The sequence below is a fragment of the Delphinus delphis genome, chromosome 3, assembly GCF_949987515.2.
Source record: "Delphinus delphis chromosome 3, mDelDel1.2, whole genome shotgun sequence".
Taxonomy (NCBI): Eukaryota; Metazoa; Chordata; class Mammalia; order Artiodactyla; family Delphinidae; genus Delphinus; species Delphinus delphis.
In genome coordinates, this window is record NC_082685.1 from 36,845,227 (window position 1) to 36,862,188 (window position 16,962).

At 46.3% G+C, this 16,962-nt stretch overlaps 1 protein-coding gene across 1 annotated transcript in view; it reads right to left on the reverse strand.

Annotated features, from left to right (window-relative positions):
• Positions 1-16,354, reverse strand: part of ADRA1B (adrenoceptor alpha 1B) — a 60,340-nt gene extending 43,986 nt beyond the window's left edge. The window contains exon 1 of the mRNA XM_060008439.1: positions 15,021-16,354. Coding sequence (XP_059864422.1) covers positions 15,021-15,969 — 949 coding nt within the window. The 5' untranslated portion in view covers positions 15,970-16,354. The remainder of the gene's footprint in view (positions 1-15,020) is intronic.
• Between the last annotated feature and the right edge of the window lie 608 nt (positions 16,355-16,962).

Genomic DNA, 16,962 nt, shown 5'->3' on the forward strand with positions numbered 1-16,962 from the left:
TTCTGAGACTCCCTGGCTGATCTCAGCTCCTGGCTTAGGATCTTGATCTCTCAACTTGGTGGCAGTGGGTCAGAGTTCATCTCTCCCTGCCCTGTCCTGGATGCTGGTTCCAACACCTCTAGGTTAAGTACAGTCTGAAAATAACTCTGCCTCTCCATCCTGACTAGCAGTTCAAGGTCGGGATTAAATTACCACCCTGACTAACCAGGGCTCATTGCCTGCCTCTCAAAAAAGCCTCCTTCCCTAGAAGAATCTGCTCAACATGCCATCTCCTTGCTTCTTAAGCAGTGCTCGATTAAATTTTCCATTCGTGAGGCTGGCATCTTCCGAGCCAATTTGAATTTTGCAACTAAAATGTGGTGCATTTGCCATGCCCTTGTCTAAATATAGACTGTCCACTGAGTTCCCTGGATCAGCACAGGCCCCCATGGTCGGGTGCGGCAAGCTTGGATGCCCAGAGGAATCCTTCCTTATTAACTCATCCTTGAGTGCCTCAAAGTTGATTGTTTTCCTGGGGTGGGCGGGGGGAGCATCTTATTTTGTTACGGTTTTTAATCAGTACATCAGCCCCAGAGCCTCAAACCACTGATGTGGATCGTGGTGGCCCTGGCAGCCATGTGAAAGATCAAATCCATTTACACACTGTGGGTGACTGCTTTTTGTTCTCAGATCCTGGGTAACATACACACATTCCAAGGCTGCTGCTTGCTCTGGCTCCCCTGATGGATGGGGTGTTGCATTCCAAGAGGGCAGCTTGCTAGCCCTGAAGTCTGGAAGGCTGACACCAAATTAGTTGGAAGGATTTGAAGCTTTCAAGCCATCTTATCACCTCTGAGGGGAAGCTGACTTGTCACGCAGATGTCTGAAACTTCCCCAGGCAGTGAGGAACTGTCAGCATAAAAAGTGGTTTCTTCAGCTGTGCTGAAACACGCTTAGTGGGAGTGTAAATTGCTATATCCTTCCCAGAGGGTAATTTGATAATACGTGTCTGAGGCCTTTCACATGAGTCTACCTTTTGATCCTAACCATTCAAAGTGGATTTTATCCTAAGGCAATCCTAAAGGGCAAGTGTACAAAAGATATTAAAGAAAAAAGTGCATGTATAAGAAAATCTGTCACAGCTAAAAACTCAAAACAATTGTACATCAAGAGGGGATGGATTATCAAACATACAAAAAGATGCTTAACCTCATTCACAGATATTTCACGTATCAAGCTGGCAGAGATCAAAAAGTTTGATAACAAACTGTTAGGGAATGAGTGGGCACTCTCAAATGTCAGTTAAGGAAATGAAAATTGGTACAATCTCTATGCAGGATGATTTGGCAGTATTTATAAAAATTAAAAAAAAATTTACTCAGAATAGTCCACTTTCAGGATTTTAATTGTATAACGTGGGAAATAGTGAAGTATGTACAGGAATATTCACTACAGTGTTGTTTGTAATAATAAAAGATTTGAAACAACCTAAATGTCCTTCTATAGAAGTCTTTTTGGAAGAAAAAGGAATACTATGCAGTATCAAAAAGAATGAGGTTGCTCTATTTATACTGAAGTGGAAAATTTTCAAGATGCACTGTTCAGTGAAAAAAGCAAAGTGCAGAATAGCATGTTATTTCTATTAAAAAGAACGTATAAATATATTTTTATATGCATAGAATATCTCTGAAAGGATGTACAAGAAACTGGTATTAATAGTTGCCTCCAGGTAGGGGAATTCGATATGTGGGACCAAGGAACTGAGAGGGACATTCTTTTCATTCTACACTTGGGCCTTGTGAATGTGATACCTTGTGTGTGTCTTATCTATTTACATAAACATGACCACTATTGTCATAAGTGGATTGGTTATATATAATACATTATGGTACCTTTTATTATGGATTGCAATACATCAGTTAAAATATGTGAAGTACAGGGCTTCCCTGGTGGCGCAGTGGTTGAGAGTCCGCCTGCCTATGCAGGGGACATGGGTTCGTGCCCCAGTCCGGGAAGATCCCACATGCCATGGAGCGGCTGGGCCCGTGAGCCACAGCTGCTGAGCCTGCGCGTCCGGAACCTGTGCTCTGCAACAGGAGAGGCCACAACAGTGAGAGGCCTGCGTATCGCAAAAAAAAAAAAAACAAAAAACAAAACTGAAATGATTCAGTTTTATTGAAACAGCAAGAAGTCCACACTTGATACTTAGTGATAAAAGCACTAGGTGATGTAATTTGTGTATACATACACACACACACACACACACACACGTGAAATATTGTGAAATATGAAATACAGAGGTGTATAAAAAAGTTAATAACCTACTCCTCCTCACTTCTCTCTACCCCTGGAGGTGACTAATAGCTTTTAAAAATAGGATTATATAAAACCCTATGACTTGTCTTTTTCACATAAATATCATGACAACCCTCCTACACGATAGATCTAACCTATTTATTTTAACAACTTTACATTTTAATATATTTAAAATTCCTTATTTAGTAAAATTGAACATAATCAGGTTAAACCTAAAATATCAAATATTTCTTGCTCCAGTGATTCTGTTTCTAGGAATTTATCCTGAATATGTGGGCACAGACACATAGACAAGAGTACTCACTGCAGCATTGTTTTTAGTATGGAAAAACCAAAAATAACCTAATGTCAATGAGCTGGGAAATTGTTAAATAAAATAGGATATTCCATAGATGGATTACTATACAGCCATGAAAAGGAAAGCAGTAACTATACATTCTGACAGAACTATGCCCAAGATATGCCGTTGAGTGTAAAACGTAACCTCCACTATAGTGTTTATAAAATGATACCATTTGTAAAAATAAACAGGATGTAAACATACATTCCACACACATACACACTCAAATATTTACACATACATACAATGTATATGGATGCTTACAGATAAATAGAATATTTCTGGAACTATACACAATCTGGTAACAGTGTTTGCTCCTGGGAAAAAAGACTGAGAGTGCTGGATAGAGGTGGACCTGGGGTCTGGCGTGGGTAGAATGATTTTTCTTTTTTTTTTATTCTTCTTGATTTAAATAAAAGTCAATGCACTATTTTTAAATAAAGAAAGTAGATTTAAAAATTGCTACAAGTAATCACGCAAGACAGTTACAAAGCACAATGGCATAGTCCAAGTTCCCTGTGGTCCTAAGACTATATAATTTGAAAGAAGAAAGTATAGAAAACCTCATGCCCTGAAGTACATCTTTATAATGTCATAGGACAGGGTTCTTATTCTGGGGTTAGGGAGTCCCTGAACTTGGATGGGAAAAATTATTTTTATTTTTTTTAAAGAATTAACCTTTGGCTGAAAGTTAGCATTTTCTTCCACAGGAATGCAGGCAACAAGCCACAGTAGAATTAGCAGGATTTGTCGCCCACAGAAATCAGATTTACGATATTATATTACGTTTGCTGCAGATATCTTGAAATATTTCCACTTGCCACTACTTCAAGTTATAGTAGTTATTTATCTGGCTTGCTGCTAGATCTTGTTTAATATGTTAATAATGAAGAACATTGGTTTACTCTACAGTAAATTTGTTTTTTTAACATTATAATAGCTATTTCAACATAATTGATTTTCTTTGATATCCTGTGTATCTTATTTTATGTATCTATTGTAAGAAGGGGCTTCACCAGATTGCCAAAGGGGCCCGTGCAACAAAAAAGCCCAAGAACTTTTGCTTAAGATAAAGTCTGCAGAGCTGGGGATAAGGAGTCACAAATGACACTATGAGGGTATACCTGGAAGCAGGTACCACTTTCTCTTGATGCCAGGGGCTGATTGATGGCCTGAATATATAAATCAGAGATGTAATTTTTTTTGTTTGTTCCAGTTGGTAGCACCCCCCTCCTCCCCCACCAGCTGCCTCTCTGGATCTCTGCCCGGCCCTGTGCTGGTGGCGTGAGCCCTGGGGCCCATGCCTGTGAATGACAGTGAGCCCGGCTTGCCCTTGGTCCTATTTTAACCTCCTTCTGGGCCATGGTCAGGGTGCTGAGCTCAGCCTCAAAGCGATGCATGTTAGCTTGGCAGGAAACTCTATCTTAAAGAAGAATTTTAAAAAGCGTGCGAAGCTAAGCCCCAGATGCATCCCAGCTTCAGGGGAACAAGACACTGTGCGCAGATACCCCTGGAAAAAGTTAAATGGGTCTCTGAAAGGAATGGTCCACTTGCATGTGCTAGGACTTTCTATTTCTGAACATTTCGGCATGAACTGTTCATTGGTGCGACTTTTACAGCGGACTTTATGTGCTCACACCAGAGAGGGGCACTTGAGTGCTCAAAGGGGACTCACGTGTGCTGCCCCTGGGTGTGGTCACGAGTGTGCTGTTGACACAATCTAAGAACACAAGCCTGCCAGTGAGGATGGTACAATGGGCTGACCTATGCTCTGTCATGTCAGGAGGGGGGTGATGAATGGGTGAGGATGCCCCTCCCCCACCATCATTCCAGCCTGACAAGTACCTAGGACATAGCTGGCTTTTCTCCTCCTCCCCCCAATATCAGTTTGGCCCACCTTTCTTTCTGTCTCCTCTTCATTCTGGAGACACTCATCATTCAGATCACACCATCTGCCTTGTGCTGAAATGGATCCACTCCTTCACTGACTCACTCATCTAAGTATTTAGGGTCAGCCAGCCATGGATTCAGATCCCAGCTCAGTGACTCACTTGTGCAAGTAGGGTAAATGAACTGAATGAAGACTTAAAAATTTCCGACCAACCTTTACATTAATTCCTTTTTCCCACAAAAAACACACCCGTGAAGTTGTGTCTTTCCTCCTTCCCTTCATTCACTCATTATTAATCTTTCTCGGTACTGCTGAGGCCATGGATGCCAGACTCTCTCCTCCCCCATCTCAGGCTTCTCAGTGAAACCAAGGCACCATTGGATGTTCCATTGTAAACACTCTTACTCCGGGAGTTAAAATATCGAGGTACTTTTATCATTCAAATTGAGACATTTTGAGAATATGAGAGGGTTACAATAATCATCATAGTGCCCTTGGTAACAGACATAAGTGGAGACTGGCTCAGGCAAGGTGGGATGTCTGGTCACCCCATTATAGAGCAATGCTATATCACCTACAAACAGACCCAGTGTATCTTTGGTGCATTTAGCAAAGCTGGACACCTTCACTTTTTTGGGGAAATGCTTTGATATTAAAGAAATCAAAGTAGACTTCATGGGATAAATTAGAATGTTGGCCTTCCTTCCATTAATTTTAGGGCCGTGTGTGTATGTCGTGTGTGTGTATGTGTGTGTGTGTGTGTGTGTGTGAGAGAGAGAGAAAGAGAGAGAGAGAGAGAGAGAGAGAATTTAGAATTACATTTGGAGGTGGGGGCAGCATTCACTTCTCAATACCTTGGGCCTTTCTGAAGGTCTTAATCAGGCCCTGCTATAAAGTCACCAGAATTGTGTCCTCCTCTCCTACTTCTGTGGGGACCAACTCTGACCATATTCCTCCCAGAGGCGAGAGGCAGGTGACAAGGGCTGAGAAGGTGAGGGAAAATGGGGACTGACTGGCAAAAGACAAGTCTCCCCCAGAGGCGGTGGAATGGCAACCTTTTATGAAGAATGAAGATGTTGTCCAATTTTCAAGCTCATAACTTGGGTCCACTCCGGTCTTCATCTATCTAATCTTTCTTCATTGGGTCCATAACCAGACCCATATTGGCCATTTGGTTTCACAAGAGCAGTCAAGACAGTTTCAACGTGCTTGTGGTATTTTCAAGGAATGTAGAACAAGTCACCTAACCTCTAAGCCCGTTTCCTCATTTATAAAGTGAGCAGAACATTAATACCTATCTGATGGGCTATTGGGAGGTTCAAATGGTAGATGAAGTCTGGCACATACTGTGTGAATCATAGCTGCAATTGCTATTTTTATTGGGAGTCTAGTAGGTACATGTCTCTGGGCATGGAGGACAGGAAGATGAGTGAAACCTGGACCATTTCCTCCGGAGGTTTGCAGCCCAGTAACACTGCTGAAGATGTGCCAATCAGTGCTGATTCCCGTGAACAAATGTGACAAGCACCATACACAAGGTATAAAGACAGCCATCACCATCAGGGAAAGGGGTGGGGACCAGAAAAAACTTCCTAAGAGAGGTGTCCACAAAACTGGGGGTCTACAGGTGGACAGGATTTGGATGTTCAGAGGGTACGGGAAGAGCATTCCTGCCAGAGGGAAGAGTACGAAAAACACATAGGGTAAGGAAAATGTAAGGTGTATTTGGGGAAACAGCAAGCAATTTGAGTTAACGTGCGCTCCTAGCACCCGTGTTAGGCAAAGAGGAAAGATGCGGTCACTGCTTACAAGAAGTTCACACATAAGTCCATCAGTCACGAGGCTGCTAGAGAGAGCCACCCCTGTAGTGTTTGGGGTGGACCATGGGCACTTCCTTAACCTCAGGGCTCCTCTCTTCATGGGATCCTCCAAAGCCCTGGGTGGGATCCCAGCGTGTCTCCTCTAGGTAGTATTATTTTGCAAAGTTTTCATGAGTAAGGTCTATTACATGCAACTGGTTAGGATCACTATCTAATTCCACTCCGACTTCCCTCTGTCATAATTTCCCTTCATGTGGGTGTTAGTATAGGGGTTGTGGGCATTTTTGGGAACTAGCTAAGAGTTAAAGATACATTTCATTTGGGTTCTCTTGAATATACATATATGGTGTGCATATATGTATATCCTTATATACATATATGTGCATTTTCTTTCTGTATAGCTAGGTTATCACTAGTCAGGGTTACTGCAAAGTGGAAAAACAGCTTCTAGAAATACTCTCTTGTCCACGATGGAACCCTTTGTGACAAGAAGAGGTAGGACCAGAGGCTGATCCAAGGTAGGAGAGAGTCCTATGGTGCTGAGATCACACGTATGTGGTGAAGAGGTGAATCAAGTTCTGAAATGTATTCAGCCAGAAGTTAGGCTGTGAAAGAGTGTTGTAAATTTTATGTGTTTAACCCCAAAGCCCAAATTTGATAAAAGCCTTAAAGGTATATGGCACTACCCGTAATATGTTGTGAAGCTGAAAAAAATCTAAAGCACCCATAATAAAAGAAAGAGAAATTTTGACTTAGCTTGCTAGGGGAAAGACCCAATTATTTTTATATTCCTTATGTTCTCACCAGGATATGGTGCCTTTTGGTTGCTGAATAACAGGCAGCCACTTGCCCTTCCTTTCCATCTTCTCAGAATAGACTCTGCTTTCCCTAGGGCCTCTCTGGGCTTCCATAAATCAGGGCTCAGAGCCCCACACCTAGTATACCCCCAGTAATGAGCCCTTTAGCTTATTCCGATTGCCTAGATGTGAATCCAGGTTCTGTCACTAATCAGCTGGGTGGCCTGAGGCAAATCACCCAATCTCTCTGAACTTCAGTTTCCTCATCTGTAAAATGGAGACAACCATAGTGTCCATCTGGTAAGCCTCTGGAGAGGAGTGAATGAGAGCCTGCATAGAAAGCACCCTTAGCCTGGTTAAGCCAGGCACATGGCAAGACCTAATAAATGGAGCTATTAGTATTACTGTTATCAGATGTGGTTAGGGAGCACAGTGACATCCTGCAGATGTGGGAGAAAGCAATTTCCCATTGTGGCCTGGTGGCCATCAGTTATTTTTATGAGCCACACATACTCAGGTAAAGGCATCTCCTGCATTAGAGATCTTAATAGGCCCATCTGTGATGGCACTGCAGCTACACACATGCCCACTGGCATTTCTGTGGTCTGTTTCACCCCAGAAGGACTGGGTGCTTCCACAAATGGCCCCCATCCTATCATACCTGACAAGCATGACTCCACACACATCATCCTTCCCCCTCACCGCCCCCCTGCCCCCCGCCCTAAGCCTTTGACTCTTATGGCAAAGCTGAGGCTAATTTGTTTATCCATCACTGAGAAGATAAATCACCCTCCCCCTTTCTTCCTGCTTTCTCCCACAAATATTTATCGTGCCTAACTATCATGGTGTCTCCCATGATTCTAAGACTTTAGGAGACTCACAGTAAAATTTCAAAAAAAATTTTTGGTGGGGACAGACATAGGGTTACCAACTTTTTCTTTTGCCAAGTAGAATACCACACACACACACACACACACACACACACACACACACACACACACACAATGACTATCACTATCACTTATTACCATCATCCCATTAAAGAAATGTTATTTCAGTTTCCCAAAATAGACAGGACATAGTCTTTAGAACAAAAGAACAGTCATTTATATTGAGTACATTTGGAAAAACACAGGATTTTCCTAACTCTTCTTTCATTTTGTCATGAGCCAGTAAAAATGTTATCACCCATGGGCACCAGACCTCAGACAAATGTGTGGAAGCACTGTAGTAACAACAAGAATAATATAACATACGTTTATTGAGTGCCAAATATGGAGTCTAATAGATTCTATCATTTACTAGCTGTGTGACCTTGGGCAATTTACCGAACCTCTCTGAACTCTAGACACAGGGTGATGATCCTTGCTCTGCAGAGGGGCTGTGAGAATTACAAGCTATATAGAACACTTAGTGTTGAGCAGTGTTGCCTGCTACATTGAAGACCTGCTTCCACAGGGCTCATTCTCCTCCCCTTCTCCAGGGAGGCTCTAGTTTGAAGAGTTCACCTTCCCTCCTAACAATCCTCTGCCTTCCTCTGTATGGACTGGCCCGAGAGACTGGGCAGGACTGGGGATGTTTCTGGCTGCACTGGGGGAAGTTTAACCAAACTCTGGTTCTCCAAGGGGTGTTCATTCCAGGTTCCCAGGCATGGGGAGGACTAGTGCTATGCTGGTGGCATAATTGCCTGTGAGAACTGGTTAAAAATTGAGATTCATGGCCCCATCATGAAAGATTCTGATACAAAGGTCTGTGGTGGAGGTCAAGAATCTGTGCTTTTGAAAGCAGTCCCCTGCCAGATGTTTCTAATGAGCAACTGGGTTTGCTGATGGTCATGGCTCCTGGTTTTTGGGTTGGGACATTTTGTCCACTCACCTCATAAGAGTGTCTGGCGTATCATTCCTAGCATGGTATCTTGTGAGCCCTGATGAATGGGGTCTGAGGAGATCCTGGGAGGAATCCTCTTGGTTGTGTTTCACCCAGTAAACTCAGGGCTATTCCAGATACATCTCTTATTCTCCTGTATCATAACCAACCCATCCCCAAGTCCTTGAATCTGTCTACTTCTCTCCACCTCCACTGCTACCAGTGTGGTCTAAATTACCACCAGCGCTCACTGGGATTACAGCCTCCTAACTGCCCCATCTCTGCTCTGTGCTCCATGTAGCTGCCTGGGTCATCTTTTAAACACATAATCAGATTGTCTCTCTTGTCGGCTTCAAACCCTTCGGTACTGGCCATGGCAATTTATCATAAAATCTAAAATCATTAATGTGGCACAAAAGCCCCTGCATGGCCCAACCTGTGCCTGCACCTCCAGCCTCGACTTGCACCTGCCTCCCCTCTGTTCTCCGGGCTCTGGTAGTTCCCTACCAGCTCCTCCCTCAGGACTTTCAGGTGTGCCCTTCCTTCTGCCTGGAGCTCTCTTCTTCTACCTGCCCCTTTCACTGAATTAACTCCTCCAAACTGTTCAGGGTTCTGCCTAAATGCCAGTCAGGGATCCCTGTAATACACCGATCCCTGTCGTATACTTCTAACAGCAGCATACCCCTTTTCTTCAAATCTTTTTTCACGATTTGCATTTATGTTTATTTGCATGTGTGTATTTTTCAAATTATCTGTGTTCCTCACTAGAACTAAATTCTATGAGAACGTGAAACACAGCTGCTTTGCTCCAGCACAACGCCTGGACCTCCAGCACAACGCCTGGACCTAGTAGGCTTCCAATAAATACACAACGCCTGGACCTAGTAGGCTTCCAATAAATACATACTTATTCAGTGAATGAATGAATGAATGAATGATTAAAGATGTGGAAACAAGTCCCTATATGAAGGCCAAGATCTCACTTTTTATTCCTGGTTGGGGTGACTAAATGCCCAATGTTGAGAGACCCATGTCATACACAGTGCAGGAGGTAGAGAGAAAGCCGAGCCCTGAGCTAGAATGTGGATGACCTTCCCTGATAGTTTATGAGTGAATTTTTTTCAGGGGTGAGTAGGGAATGGAAGAAAGACAGGGTTTTGTAACAGAAGTAGAATAATCAGCTTTTGACAAGGTGGCTCTGGGGTTCCTGGAGAACATTTGCTATGAGAGCAGGTTGGGACCAGAAAGCAAAAAGGTCAGACATCTTTGTGCACTGGACCAGGTAAGTGCCTGTTCTGACAGACACGGATTCAATTCTTGTCTCTACCATTTACTTGCTGTGTGACCTGGGGCAAGAAGTCTAACCTCTCTGAGCTTCAGTATATTTAACTGTCGAGAGGGAGCTATTACTTTCCCCTGTCAGGGTAGCTGTGAGGATTAGTGAGATAATGTCTGTAGAGGGCCTAGCAGAATGTCTGGTACATAGTATGTGCTCCATGATAATAGGATCTCACTAGGCTGTGAGCCTCCTGCACGCAGGGGCCATGTTTGCTTTGGTTCAACAACCCAGTGATTAGTACAAAGCCTAGCACATAGTAGGTGCTTTAGGAAGTCTTCATTAATGATTTTATAAATGACTGAATGTATTTTCCTGCAGTAAGATCTCCCTCTTCTAGGAAGGATTCCCTGTGTGTAAAATTTTCCCTCACTCAAACCAATTGATTTCCCTGTGAGCAACTCAAATCCCTGTGTTTTGAAACCTCAGAACTGGAGGATTAGTGTGTGTGTCTGTGGGGGTGGCTCTGTCCTGAGTCATCTCTGAGACCCCCACCCTCCCTTATGCTCTTGTGGGAGCTGGAAATTCATCAGCCCTAATCTGAATGAGAGGACTGGAGAAACAAATCAATGGAGAGAGGGATTCCGATTTGGTTCAAGTACTATAGAGATTACAACTGTTTCTTTGAAGCTGACCATTTATTTGGAGGGGAAAGCAGTTAGTTCAATAATGGCTTCCTGATGCCTTTCAGCATTTTAAAAGACGGAAGAAGGATTTGGAGCGAGGCAAGGTTCCAGTGTTTTCGAAACAACACACCAAGCCCAGCTACCAGTTGGCTGCCCAGCGCTTCCTGCTACCCACCCGCACCCCCATCTACTACACACCCCCCTGCACCCCAGTGCAATGCATATCCCTCAATAGCCCAGCCGCTTCTTGAACCCTGACCAGGCGGGTGGGAGTTGGCCTTCATTGTAATGCCAGGCAGCTGAAGATTCCTTGGACACCATGCACATCGCCCATCAAGTAGAAATGCTACTATATTATATTCCAATTATTTCCTGTCCCTCCATGGCCTGATTCCAGGGGCTGAATAAAGAGGTCCTTGTTTGGTGGCTCCATCCCTGCTCCTGAGTAAGTGAGAGCTGGTCCCTGGCCCAACTTGGTGTGAGGCCACAGGGAAAAAGGGTGGGAGGAGATAGGGAGGGTGTTACAGGTGGGGAGGGCTCCACAGGAGATGGGAGGCCTGTCTCTGCAGGCAGTCCAACCCCGCTTGCAAAAATAAAAACAAGGGAGGAAGGAAAACAAATGGGGCCCCTGACCAGGACCCTGTAGGGGGCAAGGCTATTTTCCTTCCTTCCCAGGAGGAATCCCAACCCTCCTCTTCCACGGAGAAGACAAACACAGCGATAGAAACTTCCAGGCACCTGGAAGTCTATCGCCAACTAGAAGTTTACTCCTACCTGGGCTTCTCTGTTTGCCAACCACTGGCTTCCCCCAGATCTGCTTTCTCCCCTTCTGAGTGAAAAGCCTTTCATGGAAAATTTAGAATTTGGAACCTGCATCAGATTCCAAAGGAGTTATTGTTCTACATCATGTTATTTATTTTTTTTATTTTTTTATTTTTTTTTTGCTGTACTTGGGCCTCTCACTGTTGTGGCCTCTCCCGTTGCGGAGCACAGGCTCTGGACGCGTAGGCTCAGCGGCCATGGCTTACAGGCCTAGCTGCTCCGCGGCATGTGGGATCTTCCCGGACCAGGGCACGAACCCGTGTCCCCTGCACCGGCAGGTGGACTCTCAACCACTGTGCCACCAGGGAAGCCCCATGCTACTTTTATTTGGGTGTTATTTGAACTCAGACGAAGTAGAAGCCCACATCTCATTTTGCTCAGATGCTCTTTCTATTGATAAATTACTAAGAACATGTTAATTAAGCACCTTCTCTGTTTGAAACTCTTGAGTAACTTTCGAAGTCCATCCCAAATTCAAGGCCTGGAGTCCACACTCCTTACCCGCCAAGGGTTGGATTTCCAGGGGAGAAGCATGTGGATAGACTCAGCTCAGGGACAGCACACTGGGAGAACTCCGGCAGATAACAGTTGGTCAGGAAGTCTTCAAGTCAAGGAGAAGAGAAACAAGCTCTGATAGCATCAGGGTGGCAAGAACATCTCACTTTCTGTGGCATGGAAGCCAAGGACCTGATATGTTAGGAACATAAGGTCTCAGAAAGGCATGGACAGAAAGAGGGGGGAAACTGAAATAGTATAAGTGAGAAGAAACTGAGGGTGGGTGTGAAGAACAGGACCCAGAGAGAAGCCACATCGTCCTGCACCACCGCGTGGGTGGTGAAGTGCTAACCTTTGCAGCGTTTAAAAACCTGGGTGTCCAGGAGGTTGGAGCCTGAAAGGAGCAGAGAGATCCCCTAGCCGGTGCTTCTCAAAGCCTGGTCTGGGGATCACCTCTTCAGAATCACCTGGTGGGCTGGTTAAACGTGATTCCTGGGACTTCTCTGATGTACTGGCTCGGATTCTCTATGCGTTAGGTCTTAGAAGCTGAATTTTTATCTAGTTCCACAAATGATTCTGATCCTTATTGAAGTCTGAGAGCCCTTGATCGAGTCCAGCCCTCTTGGTCCCTGGAAGTGAGACCTGAAGCCCAGCTGGTAAAGCAACACACCTAAGTTCACAGAGCTAATCTATGGCAAAGCTCACATACATAACTCTATTGCTCCTGACCCTCAGAGCAGTACTCTTTCCATTTCAACATGCTGGCAGCCTCTTCAGTTGTTTCCCCTGCCACCTAAAGTGAAAGCCTGCACCTTTGATCCACTCCTGCATCCTGCTGGGGCTTTGTCTTTCCTGAGGATGCTCTGGTCACAGCCTCTGCCAGCTGAGGATCGGGGGTGGCGGGGGGGGGGGCGGGGGGGGGAAGAAGGAAGAAAGGAAAAGGATCTAGTTCCCTTCTGAGCCTTTAATAACAGGTATTGGCAACTGAATGGAGAAGAAAACACAGTTTTAGCTGCAGGGGGTATTGGGGTTTGGTTTGTACTACTAAGAGCTAACTTTCATTGAGTATTTGCTGTGTACCAGACACCGTATTAAGTCTTTTCCATGTACTAGTGCAAACCCCATGGAGCAAATAGTAATTAGCCCTATTTTGCAGATGAAGAAACTGAGGCTCACAGAGAAGTCATCATTTGCCCAAGGTCACATGGCTAATTATTGGCCAAATCACTCCATGTGCAACCACGATCTTTGTATGGTCCAATGGAGTGTGAACTGTCATCCACTTTAACTGGACAAGCCTGCGAAAGGACCCTGAGACCTTGGGAAAGAAAAGAAAGCTGGGCAGCGGGATGTGATCACTACTTGGGGTAGAGCTTCAAACCCTCTCCACTTAACACGCTGAAAATATTTCTGAAAGGCATTAGCTCGAAAGCTAGCCTTAGAAATGACAATATGGAGAGTAGGTTAAACAGTTTTTCTTTATCATTTTTAAACGGAAACTCCCGACATCAGTTTACCCTCTTTCTATTTGGCTCCTTCTCTTGGAAGCAGTGTGTCTTTAGGATTTTTGTTACTTTGGGGATTTGTTTATGTTCAGTTCCAACTGAGCCCCTGGTGTGACTGTAGGTGTTAGTGGTCCATGGCAAGTAACAGCTGTTGTCTCTTCTGAGATCACAGCACATGACTCTGTCATAATTACCTCCCTCCATTCATTTTCTGGAGTGTCCCCCAGGGATAGAAAAAGAAATCAAAGCAGATCACTGCCTCAGAGAAGGGACAAGTGTTTCCTGAGCCGTGTGGACAGCATGTCACAGTACCCTCCTCTAGGTTTACCTCCTACCCAGACCTTGGCTTCATCCTTAGAGGAAGTCAGGTAGCCTTTTGAACAACTCACTTAGTAGGACTCCCAAACAAAAGAAGATGGGCACATTTTCACAGGAGAGAAAGGGCTCAGTTTCATACTAGCAGGACTTGGTGTCTGGTAGCTGAAGGTGAGGGGCAACTATAATTTAATCCTGGACATTCCATAAACCACCAGAGTTAGGGATATTTTGGGGTGAAAACTGAGAATGTGTGACCCTCTGGCCGTCTTCCTTCTCTTTCAAATCTCAAGCTTTAGATAAAGGCTGGTTGGGGCTGTGAGGCTGTAAAATGCTCTTATTAACTCGTAATGGAGGGAGTGCATGGAGGTGATAGCAAGTGGTGAAAGGAGGAGAGGGAGAAGGCAGCCTCTGCAAAGCTCTTGAGGAGCGTGGATCTCTGCAGGAGCCCTGGAAATGCTGAATGAAAACTGCCTTTCTGTGTACGAGCTGCCTCCCTGCTTCCCAAATGCCGTGTCTGCGGTAACTACAAACTATTTTGTATGCAGCATTAGTGACACCACCTTAGTGGGCACATGATTACTACTGTAATAACGCTGGTGTGATGTTCAAGTCCAGTGTCCTTTTAAATTATTAAACCAAGGCTGTTGAATGAGTCATTGCACATACCAGATTTGCCTCCTGAGGTTCTATTTCAAGTGACTCGTACCTTAGCGCGTTTCACTAACACCTGAGTTGGTTCTTAGCCACCTACCCAATCTGCAAAGCCTTTGCAGAACAAACAACATTCCCCAACCTCCAAACACACAGACTGCATAAAAAACTAAAACCCACAAAAAACTTTATAGTAAGCTCATCAGTAAACCCAAGATCTGAAAATGCCCCGTTCCCCTCCGCCAGTTCCCAACTTACCAAGTGGTAGAGCGATGAAGAAGGGTAGCCAACACAAGATGAACATACCGACTACAATGCCCAAGGTCTTGGCCGCTTTCTTTTCCCGGGAGAACTTAAAAAGTTTGACAGCTATGGAACTCCTGGGGTTGTGGCCCTTGGCCTTGGTACTGCTGAGGGTGTCCTCATGAAAGTTCTTGGAGTGGATCCTCAAGGTCAGCTCCTTGGAGTTGGACATCTCCTTCATGACTCCAGCCTCCAGGTTCTTGGTGGTCCTCTTGGCAACGATGTAGACCCGGCAGTACATGACCAGAATGACCGCCAGAGGGATGTAGAAGGAGCCCAGGGAGGAGAAGAGAGCATAGAAGGGTTCTTCAGTGACCCCACATTCCTTGTCATCATTGGGCGCCGGCTCCTTCCACCCAAGAAGAGGCCCAATGGAGATGACCGTGGACAAGACCCAGACACCGAGGAGTGCCAAGATGGCCTTCCTCCTGGTGACCAGCGATGGGTACTGCAGAGAGTAGCGCACCCCGATGTAGCGGTCGATGGAGATGGCGCACAGGCTCAAAATGGAGGCTGTGCAGCACAGGACATCCACGGCAGCCCAGATGTCACAGAAGATACGGCCCAGCACCCAATAGCCGAGCACCTCCAGGGCCGCAGAGAAGGGCAGCACAGTGAAGCTTAGCAGCAGGTCGGCAATGGCCAGGTTGACAATGAAGTAGTTGGTGGGCGTCCTCAGGTGACGGTTGCAGGCCACAGACAAGATGACTAGGATGTTGCCCACGATGGCAAAGAGGATGAAGGCGCCCAGCACCAGGCCCACGGAGATGGCCCTGGTGATGTCCAGCTGGGGCAGTGTGGAGTTGCCCGAGGTCTGGTTGGGGCCAGTGAAGTTGGCATTTTTCAACTCTCCCCAGTGGGCAGGTGCTGCTGTGTTGTGGCCGGTGTCCAGATCGGGATTCATTTTAGAGTCCGCCCTCCATAGCCAGAGGGGTGACAGGGCTGGGAAGGGCTGGTGAAGGCTCCTCAGCTGCCCTGAAACTTTGCTTCCCCCGTGGTCTTCTTCCCAAAGGCGTCCTCCTGGCGAGAAGTCATCTCCCCCGGGCAGCCCAGCCCGGCAGCACGTCTCCTGCCTGCACCGAGCCGCTCGCTCGCCTGTCAGAGCGAAGAGGAGGAGAGAGGGGACGAGGCGGCAGCTCCAAGTTTAATGGTCCACGTCAGGAGCGCCGGGCCGGGCTCGCGGGGAGCGGCGGGGAGGAGCGGGCGGCGGGGCAGGGGGCGCCCGGCTCTGCCCGGCCCGCGGCGGGTCTGCGGACAGCGGCGCCTCCGCCCAGCTAGCGCCGAGGAGGGTCTGCTTTCAATGAGCCGCCTCTGGGATGACTGCACGGCGGTGACATCAGGCGGGGGAGCCCGGCGCCCTGACTCCGCGCGGCACTAGGGGGCAATGCGGGTCCGGCGAAGGCGCCCGCAGCCCCGACGCCGCCACCCTGCTCAGCCCGGAGGCGGGCCGCGCCCCCCGTCTCCCCGAGGGCAGGCTAGTAGGGGGAGGGTAAGAGGTGGGGGGACCGGGGGCGGGGGTGGGGGCAGAGTGACTTGAGCGTGGGGATCCCCCTGTCCCCCACCCCCAGGTGGCTCACTGGGATTCTTTTTTCCTCCTATTCACTCCGCAGTTTCAAAAGTGGGCTGGGGGTGCTTGCCTTTAGTGAGGGGCGTCTGGAGTCAGCACTCAGATATAGGGGGCTCTGCAACTTGCGTGGCACCTAAAAGAGGAAGAATTCCAAAGTTAGTCAAATGAGAGGGACTTGAGTCAGATCTGAGACCAACCCCCATCCTTCCCTCCCTGTGAAACCTCTCTGGTCTCATAAGTAAACTCGGAAGCTTCTTGTCAATCATTCATTCAATCACTCATTCATTTAACAGATTGTTAACTGGGAACCCCCTGTCTGCCCTGGGTTCT